This window comes from Phalacrocorax aristotelis, chromosome 6 (assembly GCF_949628215.1).
Source record: "Phalacrocorax aristotelis chromosome 6, bGulAri2.1, whole genome shotgun sequence".
Lineage (NCBI taxonomy): Eukaryota > Metazoa > Chordata > Aves > Suliformes > Phalacrocoracidae > Phalacrocorax > Phalacrocorax aristotelis.
Genome location: NC_134281.1, coordinates 34,428,373 through 34,446,736, shown reverse-complemented (window position 1 = coordinate 34,446,736; position 18,364 = coordinate 34,428,373). Strand labels below are relative to the sequence as shown.

Below are 18,364 nucleotides of genomic sequence, written 5' to 3'. Positions count from 1 at the left end.
CTGTCTCTCAGAGCTCACTGGATGTACCTTTGATTTCACTGTAGGAAGAGCAATGACCCTATCCATATAGCCCTTTCTATAATACAGTCCCTTCTGTCACCTTGGTTACTGTGCATACAGAGCCTACCCAAGGTTTTTAAGACACTAGCATGCTGCCCTCCCCTTTCCTCCACCAGGGCAGGTAAATAGGATGCAGCATCTGATACACATCAGCCACAAAAGAGGCCATATCTCCATCAAGCAGCTCTCTGCACTTGGCCACACAGCAGCACAAATGTTTTATGTCACACAGAGCCCTGATTTGGCCAGCTGCACACCCAAACACACAGCCATCTCCTGGAAAGGGTTCAGCTGACCACAAGAGCTGTCTGTGTGCCTGCAACGTACCCGCTGGCTCAGCACTGACTAGGTCCCTCAGACTGGATCACGTAGGAAAGCACACCTGTGCCTAGGAATAAAGGACATGAACCCCAGAAGACCCCCCAGGCAGTGGGAGCAGACCAGAAACCTCTTATCAGGAAATGATCTGGGCTTCTCACTTCTTGCCAGCCATGTGCTCTCTAGAGCAGAGTCTCTCTGGAGTTCTGTTAAATGGTGTCCAAACCCTGGGGTACCTCCACACGTGGCCCACACTGCTCCATCAGGGGAGAGGAGGTCAGCTCAGACCACTGCCATCTGGAAATGAGACCTGCAGAGAAGAGTCACTTTTTTCCTCAAGACTGAAAAATCCCAAACATCACAATGGCCAGCCCTGCTGATGGACCATCCTGGTCCTTCCTAGTGCAGACACCCTCCCCTTGCTAGGGAGGGAACAAAATACTTGATAATTTAAAAATAAATGTCAATAATTTTAATATTTTTATTAAATAATTTTAAATATAGTCCAAGCACTGTTAATAATGCCAGCATTAAATATTCATTAAGTATTTCATGGTAACAATAAGCAAGTATTTCACTAAATGAAAGCTCATTAGCTAGATAAACAGATTACTTTAATAAAGCCATTGTGGCACAAGCAGTCTAGGAATTGACTCTGTGTGGTTTGAAATTGTATAATACTGTCATGACCTTACTTTGAATCTTTAGTCAGAGCCCACAGGCCAAGTAGTGGATTTTTTTTCTGGGCAGTTTATAGCAATATTTGAGGAAGAGATCACAAAGCAGAAACACGTGTCTTACTGGCAGCTGTGCCGCTGACTGAACAGTCACAGCCACTCTCTGGCTCAGGAACAAGCCTAGCAGCACCTAACTTTATCCTGCAAGGATAAATCATCTCTGTCCACCTCAGGAGATCCCAGCGCTATTTATAATATGACTGTCCACCCCACTGTGCCACTGTCTTTGAAACATGCAGGCCTGCGTTGCCTTTAGCATTTCAGATAAAAAGACTAACAGATCCTCACCTCCCCCTGATACGCAGCAATAGCAACTGCCACATCCTGCCCCAGAGCTCACTACATTCATGATCTAGATGAGTTACCGTGTGCTGAATTATAGAAACCTTTGGGAGCTTTCCAGCCCTTCACCAATGTAGTACTAGCAGAGAACATAACCTCAGTGTGAGCTTCCTCTGGGCACTGAATGCCCTGCATCTCCTCCAAGCTGCTCACCAGTAAAGAAAGGAAGCACACAAAGTGCTCAGCTAATTTTGCTACAGAAATAGTTGCAAGCTTGTGGGCATGTGTACATACAGATGCCCACTGCCCAGATGCCACAGACCAGACAGACTTGGATGTCTGGTCACTAGGAAAGCAACACAGCACAAACAGCAATCAGAAAAGGATAGCAACTGCCAGCCTTTCCTGGCAGGGTCTGGATCCAGCATCTCCATTGCTGTGCTACATGGTTTGCTGCTCTGATACTAAGAGGGGGCTAGAGACAGTGACAAAGCAGCACACCAGCAAAAAGGTCCCTAAACTTTGACCTTTTGGGGCATCTTCCATCCTGAGAAATGCAGTGGAAGTATCTGAGTGCAGCAACAACTATGTAAGCAGAGAGGTGCAGCGTTCTCTTCACCCTGACCACAGCAATAGCCAGTCCACTTGACATTTCAGAGAAATAAGTTTCTCTGAAGCAAGTGACTGCAAACCACAGACCACATACCACCAAGCTGAGAGCAGCACCATGGAAAAGGAAATAAATGCTTCTGGCTGCTGAAGAGCCACTTTTCACTGTGACCAACATCAGAGCAGGAACCACTGGATCACAGGCAAAGATGATGACGATGCACCACAGCTGCAGCCTTTGTGCACTGCCTGGTGGCAACATGGCAGACAGCCCTGGGGATAACCCATGCAAGGAAAGAACTCCATGGACCAGACAGAGTGAGAAAACAGGGTTCTTTTGGTTATGGGTTTCTTTGGGTTGCGTCCCCCCCCGGATTTTATTTGTTTGGGATTTCTGATTGGGTTTTTTGTTTGTTTGGGGTTTGTTTTTGTGATTTTTTTTTTTTAAAACACCAAAGCACCCCTTCCTTTCCTTTCCGACTGTCACATAGGAATTGCTGCTGGGGCCAGAGAGCATACAAAGGAGCATAGTGCGTTTGGGGCAGCAACACTTCTGCTCAGTGACAAGTGCCTGGCTCCATTCAAGCTCAAGCCTGTGTTTTCAGATTAGTTCCCTTCCTGATGGCCAAACAGGGCTTGGGGTGCCTGCTCTGTGTTGTCCACATCACACCTCCCTGGTCCCCAAATTCTGATGTTTCGATGCTGGAGCCCCAAAATTTCATGGCAGGGACTCCGTGCCCAACCAAGCAGGCAGCGAAGTGGGGTCAGGCTTCCAGATTTCTGCCATGCTGCTGAGAGGGAGCAGGGTGCTGGCCCCTGATCGGAGAGGCCTTCAGGTCTTTGGCCATTGCAGAAGCCTGCTGCCCCAGTTGAGGAGAGGACAGTGCCACTTACTAGAAAAATACACCTTTATTTACTCTCCCCTTCAGGGCACCACTGCACATTCCTTAAAAGGCAGTTAGGGTGAGTTAAATAAAAGGGTTGGGGACAATTTCTGGGATGGGAACAGTTGATAACTTAACAGAAACTGAACATATCACATCTAACGAGCCAGTGAGCAGGCAGGTGCCTGCTATACAGCAGTCATGTGCTGAGTGCCTGGGTAGGGTGGCCAGCCATGGCTTGGGGAGGGCAGTTGAGGCATCCACACTACTCGTTCCCACACCACTGCCTGCGGTGTGGCACGGCATGGCCCAGGCACCCACAGCCCTGGTTCAAGAGACCTCCTCGACACCCACCAGCTGTCCCCACATGCCTGCTGGCCCAGGCTCACCAGGGCCACAATTCCACATGGGGCTGCTGGCACCAGCATCTTCTCAGGTAGCAAAGTAGTGAGTTTCAACAGGGTCTTCAGCACACTGTATTTTGAGCTTGTTGGTTTTTTCAGAGGGGGAAAAATGTGTGAGTCTCTTCAGTACAGCCCTGGTGCTTCCCAGAGGTCCACTTTCAAGCCTTTATCAGTTGCTTGAGCCCTCTCACCCTGAAGACCAAAACATGGTTTCTTGGTGGGCTTCATGGTGCAAAACCCTGGCTTGGGCACTGCCTCTCAGGCAGCGCTCACCCATCACGTGTCCTAGCGTGTGTGTGGGTTGCCAGCCATGCTCCAGCATCCCCATTTAAAGCATAAATAAGCCAAAGAATGTCTTGGATTCCTCAAAACTAACCAGAGCAATTTTGGAGACATTGACATGCAAACTGTCCATCTTCCTGAGGTTGAATAAAGCCCCCATGTAGCTTTTCCGGGCCCATGTTTTCTGACTCACACAGTAGTTGATGATTTTGTCCTCCATCAGCACGTTGTTGCTCGATGAGGCTGGGTTTTTCTTGTAGACAACATGGGTCAACACCTGGCTGCTGCAGACACTGCCCCGGAAAAGCACATTGGAATACACAAAGTAGAGGCCGGTCTCATTGATGACGAGGCCCTGATCACGGTACTGAATGCCGTTGGTGAAGGCATGGCCGGAGACGGGTTCCCACTCCAGAGGGAGGTCCCGCTGGGCTGGGTTTCCTGGAAGCCAAAACAAAAGGAAAAGTACAGTAAGTACAAGCAGTTGTATGGGGTTTTTTCCTCAATTCACAACCCACGTCACAAGTCAACTGTTCTCCAAGTCCTTGCCTGCAGCATGGAAAGTCCACCCCGATCTCAAACTGGTGGGAGCTTGCGCCTTCACCTCACTCAATGCCAGCTGCTTGTGACAGCTTTCTGCCCTGCACACCCTGGATGCAAACCAAGAAGTAGAGCCCTCACTGAAAAGCCTAAATGAGGGGAAGATTTTAGTTGTGGAGTAACTTTCTCTTGTCAGAGCACACATGTTACAAAAGAAAAATAGGAAAGCCTGTGAGGTGGGCTCCTCACAACTACGACCATGCCACCCTCGCGCCCCAGCCACGTCTGCCCTACTCCCACATCCTGCTGTCCCCTCAGCACGTACCTGTTAAGTGCGCTGCCTTCCTCACTTCCTTTTTCATTGACTGCTCCTTTTCCCCTGCACAATAGGGAAGACATTAGCCATATGCTCCATGGAGAAGACAGCACAGAGAACAGAAGGAAGCCAACCATGGAAGCTGAAATGGGGCAGATTCAGAGCAGCACAGGGCACATAAGCACCATGGCTTAGTGCAGTGAGGCAGAGCGGTGTTTGGGCAAACACTGCAGGACAAGAGAAGGAGTTAAAAAGGAAGAGCTGCAGCAAAGGATCCAGATGTGATCAAAAGCAAGGGGGAAGAGCAAGGAGAGCTTTCATCATAAAGCGGTTCAGTTGGTGAGCTCAAGCAGAGCCCTCTCACTCAGAGTGTAGGAGAGGGACAATACTGCCCCTTTACCCAGCATCTCCGGCTCATGCCAAGGTGACTGCTCAAGTCCTGTCATAGATAAGCCTGCTCTATTGCTCCTTCCAGTCCAGCACTGCCAAGGGCAGATGTACCCATGACAGTGGACTTTTGTTTGCTGAGTACCAACCCTCTTTACAACTAGATCAGAGAAGACACTTGACACACCCTCCAAACCATTCTGCTGGCCAGGCAGACCTTGTCCTCAGAGAGGCAGAGCACAGCTGGGAAAATTCTGCCCTCCCTGGAAGGCTTGGGTCCCCTTGGAGAGATGGGCCAGTTACAGTGACCTGGTATTTGGGTCCCATCCCACTCCGTCTTTCCCTTCCTCTCAGCATCTACTTCCAGGCATCATGTTCCCAGATTTTAGAAGCAGCCTTTTCTTTTCTCAAGCCAATTAAATTTTCCTCTCCTCTCCCCCTTCTTCTTTACACTACTTCCCTGGCTTTATTTTATTTATGCATCCCCCTCAAGAAATTCAGGGTTACTATTTATGAGTTATGTTCAGCTACTGCTAAAGTAGCCTGTGATCAGAGCACAGAGCATCCAGTTAAAATGATAGCTCCCCTTCCCCTAAACAATAGATTACAAAATTTGTTGATATGGGAGTTGATGGGAATCAGGACTGCCCTTTCCAGAGAATTTTGCTATTCCCAAGTTTGCTTTAATTCAGTATCTGAACAAATTTGAAAAGAAATTAACTTTCCTACTAACCAAAATCCTCAAAGGGAAGAAAAAGAAAATCTTTTCAGATCTAGCAAAAATTGCCAAAAGAGCTGAAAATTTCTTTCTGACTTGGCCATCTTTTTTTTAAAAAAAGGGATATCCTCACTGATAACATTAATATGGAATATAAAACTAAAGTAATCATTTGGAAGTTCAAAATATGATTTTTTAAATTGTTCCATTCAGATTAAAACTCTTTTTTCTAAATGAAACTTAGAAAAACTGGCAGATTCTTGTGGAAATTTTCAATTTCACTGAAATGACATTTCTAAAAGAAAAAAAACCCCACAAATATAATCAGCTCTTCTCAACTAGCTTTGGCTCCGGTGAGACTTTGAGGGCATAATTAGTTTTTTCCTAAATTCTTTTGGTACAAGGGTGGGAGTGAATCCCCCTAAGAAGATAAAACCCTCTGCATCCTCCCAAAATCTTAAAAGATTAAGGAGAGAAAGAAATAACACGTGCCGTGCCCATCTCCATTCTCTGCCTTCCATTCATGTTGTTGCTATACGTTAGGGCAGCCAGAAACTGAGTTTTACAGCCAAGTACCCCTGGTACCATTGCCCCACCGGGCCTCAGAGGCCCCAAGGTAGAGGCACAATGCCCCAGCAACCTGTGTCTGACACCTCTAAGCACTCCAGCAGGCAAGGTGCAGGACCCCTTCCCCACACCCCAGAAACAAAGCTCTTTTTCCAGGCAGGCGAGTGAAATCAGCACTTTCAGAGCATCAAGCTGCAACCCTGCCTTTGCCCCCGATGAGAAGGAGGAGTTTGACAGGAGCAATCACATGGACTAACAAACACAGACTTCTTCCTCTATGTACATCAACTCACCTATGAGTTTCTCCAAAGCTGGAGGAATGTGTTCAGTGCTGGCAGACTGTCAAAAGAGAAGAGTGACAAGTTGTCTTAGCAGAGTGAGAGCTTAAGGGCATCATCTTAAGCATCCAAGGACTATCTTTGACAGTGGCTAATTCTGGGTGCTCATGGGGAGCAGCAAAGTGCTCAGAAATATACAGGGAGAGAGATCTCGCAGCACTTGGAAACACAAAGACATCCAGACACACCAGTCACCAATAGAGCAGTCCCCCACAGTAATAAGCCACCACACTTACACTGGAACGGCAGACATTTGAATGCCACCAGCCTGCTCCTTGGTGACTTTTACACCACCTGAGCACCTCAGACCCAAGTTTTTCTTTTTTTCCTGTTTCCCCAGAGCCTCTGTGACCAGCCAGGCAGACCTCACCTCTCTGAGTTCAGCCAGTTCCTTCTCCAGGTGGAAAATCTGAAACATGCTCAGCCCCACTCCAGTGAGGGCCAGCAAGATCAACAAGGAGATCACCAGGAAGCCGGTACTCCTCCTTTCTCTGTTATTCCTTGGTTTTCTCCTCCGGTCCGGTACAGGTGGTGGGAAAGGAGCAGGAGGTGTTGTCGGGGGGCAGGAAGTACTTGCGTTGGCACAGCTGTCCACCCAAAAGATCTGGGGGTACACGTAGTTCAAGTTCTGCTGCATGGCTGGGAGCGGGATGGGCTGGACGTGCTTGGTGTGATCTTCCATGTGGCGGCCAAAGACTGCCGGGGCTGTCCCAGACTGAGCACTGGGGGAAGACCCAGCTCTGACTTTATACGTCTGCATCACTCCAGCCCTGAACACCGAGCTCAGACACTGCAACTCTATGAAAGCATCAACAGCAAACCCCAAAGAGCTTCCGCCCTCGGCTGCACGTTTGGGGCGCCCGCCTGCTCCTCCCACTCTGAGGCAGCACCCACACGCAGAGGGACCAGCCTGGCACCAGGCTGCGCTCGCTCAAAATTGTGCTCAGCAGCCGGGCTTGGGAAGCAGGTGTGCTCAGCAGCAAAGCACTTGCTGGGCACACAAGAGCTGTGCTGCCAGTCGGGGGCTGAGTAATCAGCCCAACACACACCCACCAGCCAACCACCCTTTCCAGCAGCCCACTCAAGCAGAGGCAGCTGCTTTTCCACTGCGGTGTCCTGGACCACAAGCAGAGGAAATGAGAACACCTCTCCTGCTTCTGCCATCCTGCAGAAGAGGGGAGAGGCAGAGATAAGGACTCTTCCCCTTGGCAGAAGGATGAAGACTTGATCCCAAGTGCATCTGTGGGTGCTGGGGAATTGCTTCTGTTCACACAGGGCAAATTACTTACCACTGTCTGTTGCACATCCCACCTTTTCCTTGGCTGCTCCACAGGGCACGGGTCTTGAGTCACAGAACGCTGGTCACAGACACTGTCCCGCTGTGATAAAAACCAGCCTCCCTGCAAAGAGGCACACATTGTCAGCGCTGCAGCCTCAGCAGAGCTGTCCCAGCGTTAACAGCCCAAGTAAAGCCAGCTCAGTGGGCTGCCTTCATCCACACCAAATCACTGTGGGGCACTGGCCAGGCTGAACCAGCAGCATGCTGTAATGAGGGAAACACACAGTGCCTTGGGGCACAAGCAGGGTCTTAGGACAGCTTGTGCTGCCCCACTTACCTCTGCAAATACTATTTCTAATCCCACAGTCCTCGTCTAACTTGAAGACACATTAGAGAGGGAAGGACTTTTTTATCATCTCTTCAGGACAATGCTGAGCACTGCGGCAGGACCTAATCTGGCTGAGTAACCTGTGATTAAAGCCTCAGGTAGACACCGTGCTACTCACCTTGGTAGAATTTCTCTCACCTTCCAAGAAAGGATCCAGAATTCAGGCCATGCTACAAGGACCAGCACTCATAAGAGCTCATTACAAAATCATAATGAGGAGATACAGGGACATTTCCATTCCTCAGTTTCCAATTTCTCAATTTCCATTCCTCATTGACCACAGATTTCTAAGTGGTAGCAATGAGATTTCCCCACTGAATTAGAGGTGCACCCAAGTGATTATAAACAGCACTTCACCTTTCCATTTTACAGACGCACGTTGAAGTGCGTATTTGTATGGGGTAGTATTTAAAAAGAGGAAATGCTTAATACAAGAACAAACTAGAGATTTGTCTCCTCTCTGGCTGAAGGAAGCAATCCCAACCCACAGGCTTTGATCTTGAACATCAAAACGGGGGGGCTAAGAAGAGCATGCTTTAACAACACATGCACACTTGTTTCTCCAAAGCAAGGGCTTAGCTTTGCCTCCAACCACACCAGTAAGTGAGATGTGTCCTCAAAGCCTTGCCTGTACCACCAGACACCCAGCTGCTTTTTGATGATGTTCGCCACAGCCGTTTGCTGCAGCAGTGACTTGCAGCATGAGAAGTTTCAGGAACCCATCTGGCTCCTCCTCGTACTTCTAGGTTTCTGACATAAGACAAAAGCACCATAAATCCTGCTCCAGTGGTTCAAGCCTGGTCATGTCTACCCTTGATCAGTCCTCCTCTCTACAACTCAGAAGGGTGCTCCCGAGCCAGCCCAAGGACAGGTCCTCATCCATTCCTACCATCATTACAAGCTGGGCTCAACCCCACACCTGCTGTGCCATGCGGTGAACTCCAGCCTGCTCGCCAGTGCTGGGCATGGAGAGAGAGATGCCTCCAAGGCACAAGGAGTCAAGAGAGGACAGCTGGGCAAGCATCTTCTGCCAGCATGCTCTCCACCACCCCACCTGAGCAGCACCCCAGTCCTGCTGCTGCCACAGGTGCCTGAACCACTTGGTGGGGACTCGCCACCCATTCGGTCTCACTCAGCAGTCAGTGCTTGCCCTCCCTTGCTCTCAGAGCAGTAAGCACAGCATGCCCATGGCTCTTTGCAACAGACATGGGTGTCAGGGAGCTCCCATTTCTTTAATGCTCTCTGTGCCCCTTCAACTGCTGTAAGATACAGTGATGGCTCAGGGAACAGGGACTGCAGCCCAGGACTTCCTTGAATTTGGAGGCATTGCTGACAAGAATGTTGTAAGTCATCGAGCACACAGCTTTGCCTGGAAAAGATCCGCGCTCAAGTTTTTCCTGACACTGACAGTGTTTAATGCAGACAGCTCATCTTGGTGGGATTGCAGGCACAGTAGCAGTCTTAAATGTCAGAAGCGTACTTTCTCACCCACTGCTTCCTATTTTACAAAGGTGCTTTTTTTTTTATGGGTGGGTGAGAGGGCAGAGATGATGAAACCAATAAAAGCAGTTTCAGCCATATCTGCTGCATCTTCTCTTTAGGTGCTCAGATCAAGGGCTTGCTAATACCACACATTGTGGCAAGCCAAAGACTGGGGCTATTTTACCATCAAAGAATCATTTTTGGTGCACGACATGCTTCCAGAGACCTTTTCCTTCCTAGCACACTCTACTGTGCTGGTCCTGCTGTCACACTGTCCATTTCCCCGTAACCACCTTCAGAGATCATGGAGATGATACACACTAGAAAACAGTGGCAAGTGGGACTGTGTCTGTGTAGCACATCATGATGCCTGTAGGCTCCGTGTTCTGCTGGCTTCCTATTGCTTGAGTGACACACAACGTTAACAGGAGTTTTGAAATAATAGTGGGACAATTTGTCAGAAGGCCTAGAACCAGAATTTAGACAAGACTGAGCTCTCCTAAAATACGAAGCAAGGACAGCTGGTCAGGAAAGGACATAAGAAATACAAAAGTGATAACAGATTTGTCTCTCTGCCCCCTCTTCACCCAGTCTGCAAGATGCCCACCCTGTTTTCAGCAGCCTTATCAGGCATTTGAACAGGAAGAAGTCTTTTCAGATGGAAACACTTTCTGTATCCTTTTATCAAGGAATCAATCCCCTCTGCCAAAACCAATGAAATACAAGCAACCTTTACGCAGAAAAAGAGGATTTACTCAGAAGAACCTCCTTCATCCCCACCTCACCCCCAGAGGAAAGGTGGGAGCTTTTAACAACAACATACACCATTATGCTAAAGTTTATATTGACAGCAATGAGAATCAGCCAGCAGCTACAAGTTTGTATCAGGAGATTTAAGGACAAAAGGAGGGTCTTGAAATACACCAAAGAAAGCAGAACTTCAACAATGATCAAGATAGGATACTTGACAGAAAATAAGATTTCAAAACACGTAACTGAACCGCTGTGTAGGAGAGGCCCTCATCAGGTTCTGGACAGAGTCAGATATGTGTGTGTCTGAAAGTGATTAATATTTCCTATTACATTAGTGAGTAGTGGAAATGCTAAAAAGCAGCTATTGAAAACCCACAGGGCTGCATAAATTACACCTAAGAACAACTGAAGAAGTTGAGAATCATTCACATTCAGAAAAACAGGATTCAAAGCATTAACTCAACATATTAACAGCCTCGGCAACCTTTTGTGGTCCCAGGCTAAACTGTGCCATCAAAGCTAGGAGAAGCAACTACTGCGAACCCAGTAAGGATCAGCTGCAGCTGGCAGAAGAGATGATACCCATTAATGCTCACTGATGGGTACAGAGGAAAGAGTAACCGAGAGCACCATGCAGGGCAAGGCTTCTGATTTTCCACCAGGATTATTCTCAACAAAGTGCTATTTCAACACCTTTACCACAGATCTGGAGAAAACCAAGGAAAATATTACACCAGTAATATTTGCAGATTAAAATAACTGGTAAGACATCCTAAGTAACCACGAGAACAGAGAATTTAATCAGAAGAAAACAGCCTAAAAACAAAGACAGCAGATCAAACTGTTTAGATAGAAAATAACATAATAGAAAGAAAACAGTTCTGAAACTGATAAAGGCTACCCAGCTGGACATGAACTTCCAGCAGGGAAGGCTCACAGGCCCCCACAGGTATGAGCACACATATAGCACTAGACAGCTACAGTCCATCCCAGAACACTGCAAGTTTATGTTCAACTTCAGAGGGGCTCAGGAAGAAGTTGCAGTAACTGCCAGACAAAGGCACTCAGCCTGGTCCGTTGCAGAGCAGATTAGCAGGGAGGGACAGACACTGTGTGAAAAATCTGTATGAGGGACAATTGCCAGCACCTGATGGAGGTTACACAAGAGACATGGATTTTTGACTGAACATTGGAATGTATGCTTGTGACAACTGCCTCCAAAGGTAACATCGTCTCCATCCGCTGAAGCCTTCGAGGGGCATGGAAAACACCAGAACCCACCCAGCCTTGCAGCAAGCACTGACATCTTAGTGTTGTTTCTATATTATGGGTTGGGTTTTTTTTAACGGTTTAGTTTTCTCAGGCAAGGGTGATGGTTTTCGTTTCCTCAACAACTGCTCTTTGCTAGAAGCATTTGCGGCACATGTAGGGCTGTGCCTTGGTGCCAACAGCTCATGAGGAAGACATTCACATATTCACACTCAAAAGCAGGTTTCAAAATCCATTTTTAACAGCTCTGACCTGGTGTTGCAGTGCTTATTATAGTGCTCTTCCAGTGAGCCAGGTGCTTCAGGTGCTTTGTTCTCTCCTTCATTAAGTATGTGCCAGCTACACCACAACCCCAACATGCAGGCAGCAGCCCTGAGTTCAGCAGAAGACATACAGGACTCTGATCCAAGACAGGAGAGAATCTAAGTGGGAAAAGAGGCAAAGCAGCTGAGATAAAGAACTGAAAGCAGCAGAGTAAGTTTTATTTATGTCTGCAATAAGAGGAAAGAAATGAGGTGTAGAGGTTGTGAGGTAGTGGGATCTATTGCTTGAACATCTGCCAAAGTGAGAAGCAGGTCAGTTCATAACATAGCCTAGTCACGGGACAAAAATGGTACAAGGTGTTGTGTCCGCTCAGAGGCTGTGAGGAAGACCACAGCAAACATGCAGATGTTGATTTCCTGTCCTCCCCTGTGAGTCAAGAGCTGCATTCACAAGCCCTTCAGCAGGACCCATGCCCTGCCCCAGGCTGGATGCGCAATGCCACCCTTGGCCCTAGAAAATGCCAGCTGGCTCTGCTGGCCTGTGTAGCCTAGTCAGTATTCGACAATTTTATTCCTTCTCGGGAGCAGCTGTTCTCAGCCCATTTTTAAAAAAAAAAAAGATCTACCTTGAGATCCTTATGGAGTTCCACCAGGATCACGCGTCAGCTCTGCATCTCTGAGCAAATCCTGCCCCTCCAGCATTCATTTGGAGACGGAGGGCCCAACACCAGATCTGCCCTGCTCGTTACACAAGCACCCGACAGCAGTGTATCAGCCAACTTCCCAAAACCCCAAGGGACCTTCAGCTGACTTTCCTAGGATTTAACTTTGAGCTATGGGTGCTTTCATGGGCAATGTACACAACTTTGACATTTCAGCAATAACTATGTCAAATTATGAGTAATAGAAGATATTCATTAGCTGCTTTGGGTGATTCTTCTGGGAAAAAAAAACACAACACAAAAAACCCCCAAACCAAACAGACAAGGATTGTTGTTTGCCGCAGGTTCATAGAGGGCCCAGCAGGTGGATGTAGGCCATAGTCACCATGGCTAACAGAAGCAAAAAACAAGCCTCAAGATGGCAAAGAAATTTGTCATTTCTAGGTCCACGGAGTGCAGTTAACTTCATCTCCATTCCCTACCAAAAGTCATACCTCTAATCTGTGACTTGTTGTCTCTAATGAAAAGCAGCACAGGCAAGACCAGTTGCAGCTCCCGGACTGTGTGTGCAGTAAGACAGCAGTAAAGCAGCAGAAAGCTCCTTGGCAGCTTCTTTTAAAGTTACTATTCTTAAATCAGAGAAGGGATACAGAAGAAAGATTCATGAGTTTCACTATCCCTTCCCTAAGCTAACACATTTTATCTAAACAAGCTCTGGGAACACTAATTCTTCTCGGGCTGTTACAAACACCAGTCATTTCTTCAGCAGTACCTGATGCTGTCTGACACTCAGGGTTTCCAGGAGATGAGACACAGGCTGCTTAATAGCCTACCCACTGCACTTTGTGGTCAGGGCTCTACACTAATTGTTCCAAATGAAGTGGAACATGTTTGTACCTAATTAAATGAAGCATGCTAAGCTGTTCCGTCTTGTTTCACCTCATGCTGCAAGTTGGCAAAAGCAGAAGCCACACAAAGACACCTCATGCTTTAGTTCTCTACTTACAGCTGGTAGTAGAGGTAATTTAAAAGTACTGGATTTCTACTCTGACGCTTAATGTATACTACCTAAATCCTTATTTTGGCAAACATGGCTAGCAACTCGCTCACACAATGCATGTGTTTGTGACTACCCATCCTCCCATGGAAGCATTGGTGTTGCTTCAATATTTTTTGACCTTGGGCTCGAGACCTACCTGAGGACTGCGAGGACACAGTCCTTGCTACTGCAAACGCACACTCAGTTCTTGGTATTTTATACCACCAATTGTCCAACCTTATTATGCAGTGTCTTAGGATCCACAACACTACAGGAATCTGTCAGGATTTATAAGCTGCCTTCATTAGAAACTAGATCTCTATATAAAGCTTTTGACCAATTTAAGAGAGACTTGATTTCACCAAAGAATCAAGTTTTGAAAGCTAGTCAGTGTGACATTAATAAAACTGGAAGTAAAAAATGACTCAAGAGCCCACATGAAAGGCTAACATTAAGCAATAAGAACTTGACATTAAGAACCTTCTTTTTCTGAAAAAAAAAAAAGTGGTTACAAATAATTAAAAGGAGCAAGGCGGCAGCAGGCAGAAGCTGTGGTTCAATCTCCAGCCTACTGCCAGAACCAACACACTCGAGTTTGCAGTAGTACAATCAGCTCAGTAGGTTCTTTTAGATGCTGGCTTCCTCAGTGGCTGGAGCCTAACCCATGCTTTGATTGGAAACTTTAGACGTAGACACAGTTGAAATGGTTAGGCAGGGTACTTATGAGAATATGAAAGTCCCTCCTTGGCTGACACACACCAGCGGCAACTATGCTAGATGTGCCTTATTCTCAGGAGTCACTGCCGCCAACAGCCATCTCTGCCGACCCCGCACAAAAAAAAGACTAGGCTGATGTTTTTCACCATATGACCCACATTTCTGTTAGCCAGACACTTGAAATACTGGAAGAGTCTGCACTGGGGGTGATGCCTTTGCTCCCATCGCACCAGCTCTCAGTGACGTTAAGAGAGCTGCTGATTCCTCAATGGTCATTTCCAAGGGATCTTCAAGGATTGCTCACCAGCGCTGTGCGGTAATCCAGTCCAGGAAGCAAATGTACACAGGACAAAGAAGTTGTTCAGTACAGAAAAACAGAAATGGATGAGGAATAAAGTTTCTGGCCATCCACAGAACTGCTGCTTCCAAGAAAGGCAGCCCCTCCTTGCCCCAGAGCTATATGCTCACACTGTATAGCTGAGAGATATATACAGCCACCACCATCTTTGGTTTAATTTCAGGTTCACAACCAAATTTGCTTTCATCCAACACTTACAGGCCAGGTAAAAACAAGGGAGAACAAACCCTCCTGTTAGAGGCACATTTGTCACCTGTGTATTGCATCATGACTCCTTTGGCCTTATTTTACACCTATCAGCCTATTCGCTGTCTCTCAGTCTTTAGTTTATAGCCAGAGGGGCTGTTTTAAGAGTTCGGTCATGTCTGGCTTCAGCTGTTTCTTACTGACAAGAACAGCAGCTCTCTGGCTGCCAGGACAGTAAAGGAAAGCACACTTCCTACCAGCGATGTATCAAGAGGAAGGCCAGTAAATAAAAAAAACCCACACCCAAAACACACCCACCCACCCTGCACATTCAATTGCTTTTTAAATCATAGCACTCCCTACCACGAAGCAGAGAGTCTTAAGACACTCAAGAAAATTAGTGCCAGAGGGGTCTCACTTGACAAAAGATGATGCAAGACAGCCGGCAAATTCAGCATCTGGCTGCATGCAGTGCTGCTATGCTTGCTAGAAATAAGTTAGGAGGAACGGACCAGCAAGGAGCAAAATTCAAGCCGAAAGCTCTGGTTTGAAGTGATAAATGACTGTCTAACATTTTCTTTTAATGGCCTTTTATATCCTTCACAAGCCTTAGCTCTGAGTACCAAGAGGTCATTTCATGCAGGCATTCCCACAGAAAGCTACCACCACTTTGAAGGATCCCCAGGTCAAGATGCGAACTGATACCTGCTGGAAATTTTTCTAGCAGTTTTACATGGCCAGAATTCCTGAACCTTCAGATAAACCACCACTCAGCCTTCAGCTTCCCTCCTCCCCACCCCCTTTTTTTTTTTTAAATAGAAAAACACATCTAGGCTGACAAGTTTGTGAACCCCTTATTATGGCCCAAAGAACCTCATCCTAGTTCTGCACTGAAATTTAAATACTTGTCCTTCTCAGAGAAGAAATTAAGCCACAAGTTTCATTTTTAAAGGAAAAATGCCAGTAAATTAAAGACAAAGTGTTCAGATTTATTTGGAAATTCACAGTTTCTAATGGCACTACAGCTCTGTAGTTACATACTCTTGTTCCACAACACTGTATGCTGCACTCAGGTGTTACGTATTTTGCTCACCCAGGTTTGAAACCCTTCTGAATTCACGTTCAACACGTCTGGTTCATGTGCTCTGTCTGGCTAATTGTGCAGATCAACTCCAAAAGTACATCACCTTAAAGTATTAATAAACTAACAAGAAAGCAGCAAAAAAACCAGAGGCTTTAAATAAGTCACATTACATACAATACCCAGGAAAGGCATTAGATCTGTTTAAAAGGGTACCACTAAAAGTGCTCAATAAGTTAACTTATTTTTTTACAACGTGAACCTGTAACACCTGCCAAAAGGAATAACCTTTTGTTCCACTCACTCAGCTACACACTCAACGTTTTAGCAATCACACATCCTATAGAATCCAAATACACAGTCACAGTCAAAATAAAAAAAACTCGGATATGAAAATACCAACCATACAAACACTGCACATTTGTTAGCCAATACAAAAGCAAACACTATGGGAATATCCACTCTGAACCACCTGACTGGTCAGACTTCAAGGCTTTGCAAACTCATCACATCCGGAGCTTGCTTGGAGAACAGGCCAGCTGCACCAGCTCTCCCTCGCATTCCTCAGCAGAGCTTTTCCCCGCCCGAACTCTCAGCACAGCAGCAGTGAGCATAGCCCATTCACTTCCTTCAGAGAACCACAGCAGGCCATTTAGATAAAAAAACGCATTTGTTGGCCCATGATCCCATCGTACACAGGAAATCCTGAAGAGCAACTGTCATTCATTTAGTACAGACTACAGCTCTGACTTGTAACTGAAGGTGGAAATAAACATGATTACCATCCCATGTGAGATATTTTCTTCAACCAAGTTTGCAAAACCAGAATTGAGTCAGGCAAGTCCATCTATTAGTATTTTTACAGTATCTAGTCCACATTACTGAGTCCAGCTGAAGGCCAACACATGTCCCTTTACAGCACTGTAGTGTTGCATCTTCAAAAATTGCTAGAGAAATTACAAAATAAATCAAATGACAAACAATTGTATCTCCCCTCTTCCAGTGGCATTATAAATAGACAAAAGGCACATAAATATGGGAAGGTGCAAGAAATAGGAACAAAGCTAAAGGAAGAGGATTAGGCTTTTATCCCTATTCCACCCAACAAACTGGGTTTCAAAAAGTCTCTGCCCCAGGAACTGTGAAAAAAAACCTTTATAAAATGAACCCTGCCCTCCCTCCCCCCAAGCTGTTCTCATAGGAAATTATCAGCCTTGTAAAGCTGCAGCTTATAGCAAAGATTGACACAATCCCATCTATTTAAAAAGGCAGAAACCAAATTTCTGAATACTTTCCAATTAGATGAGCTCTTCGTCTCCCACTATCCTCCCCCAGAATACCACAGACTGTTCTCAAACGAACAAACACTCTCCTGTTTGAGTTCAGTTAGTTTTAGATGTGTCCAGAAACTGCTGTGACACCAAGTGTTCCCACTGTTATATCTTTGTTTCCTTTGATTATGTCATGCAGGCTTGGCATTGACCCTGACTTAGTCTGTATTAGAGTTTTTATGAGCTTCCCTTGGTCTGAAACTTTAGACCGTCTTCGTTTTATAGCCCTCTTCTCAGTTTTTGTCTTTTGGGTCTGCCCATTGCACAGACTCGTACATGCTGAAATGCCACAAAAATAGGACTCCTCAGATTGCGATGATGTTTCGGAGCTTCCTTCAGATGGAGGACCCTTATACGAAGAGTGATAAACTTCCCCAATGTTAGAGAAGTCCCTCTGGTTCGTAAACAGCTTCCTTCCTTTAATTTCTCCATTGGCTATTGGATGTAGAGGCTCTGTCGGCTTAATCGTCTCTATTTTTTCACTTTTGTATTTACAACGCTTTTTCTGAAACCACAAGTAAAAAGAGAAGCAGTTAGTTTCTGGAAGGCAAGCAGGGCGTAAAAAACAAGCCTAGGAAGGGGTGCAGGGGAGAGCAGCTGAAACATGCACCACCTGCCGGCAGAAACACGCTCAGCTCAGCCTGCCATCCCCACAGCCACTGTACCTTCTTCTCCGGGGAAAACTTCAGGGGTTCTACAATGTACAGGTCCTCTGGATCCACTGTAAGAGAGGGAACAGAGATTTAGCAGTCCTGACACTGCAGGTCTAGAGCACCACAGCACTAAAGAAGCAACACCATGACAAAACACTCTGCTTATCACACACGTTTTTGCTCCTGTTAAAAGTTAATGGAGGTAAAACACATTAACACTGAAAGTGAAGTCAACACTGAGGAATTCCTCTATGCTGCCACAGCAGCTGTCAGCAATATACACTCGACCTCCTGCTAGACTAGTAGGGAAAAGGAACAATAGCCAGCAAAGGTTAGCTTCTAAGAAAACAAACTATTACCAGTATAATGGTGTTTAGCATGCAGCCTGCCCAGACAGATACTAGAAGCATGTGTCTAGGTACTAGAGCATCATGTGTCACAGGTACTAGACCATCAAGGAC

The 18,364-nt window shown here is 46.4% G+C and overlaps 2 protein-coding genes across 4 annotated transcripts in view; both read right to left on the bottom strand.

Moving 5' to 3' along the window:
- Window positions 1-2,898: 2,898 nt before the first annotated feature.
- FASLG (Fas ligand) lies at window positions 2,899-7,362 on the bottom strand. The gene is made up of 4 exons (XM_075097099.1): window positions 6,813-7,362; window positions 6,398-6,443; window positions 4,442-4,495; window positions 2,899-4,017 (listed from the first exon to the last, which is right to left on the bottom strand). The coding sequence occupies exons 1-4, from the start codon at window positions 7,200-7,202 to the stop codon at window positions 3,623-3,625; spliced, it is 885 nt and encodes a 294-aa protein (XP_074953200.1). The 5' UTR covers window positions 7,203-7,362; the 3' UTR covers window positions 2,899-3,622.
- Window positions 7,363-15,806: 8,444 nt separating this feature from the next.
- Window positions 15,807-18,364, bottom strand: part of SUCO (SUN domain containing ossification factor) — a 43,667-nt gene continuing 41,109 nt past the window's right edge. For all 3 annotated transcript variants that reach the window (XM_075097096.1, XM_075097097.1, XM_075097098.1), the window contains 2 exons: window positions 17,916-17,971; window positions 15,807-17,755 (listed from right to left, as the gene is read on the bottom strand). In XM_075097096.1, the coding sequence (XP_074953197.1) occupies window positions 17,312-17,755; window positions 17,916-17,971 (500 nt within the window). In that variant the 3' untranslated portion in view covers window positions 15,807-17,311. The remainder of the gene's footprint in view (window positions 17,756-17,915; window positions 17,972-18,364) is intronic.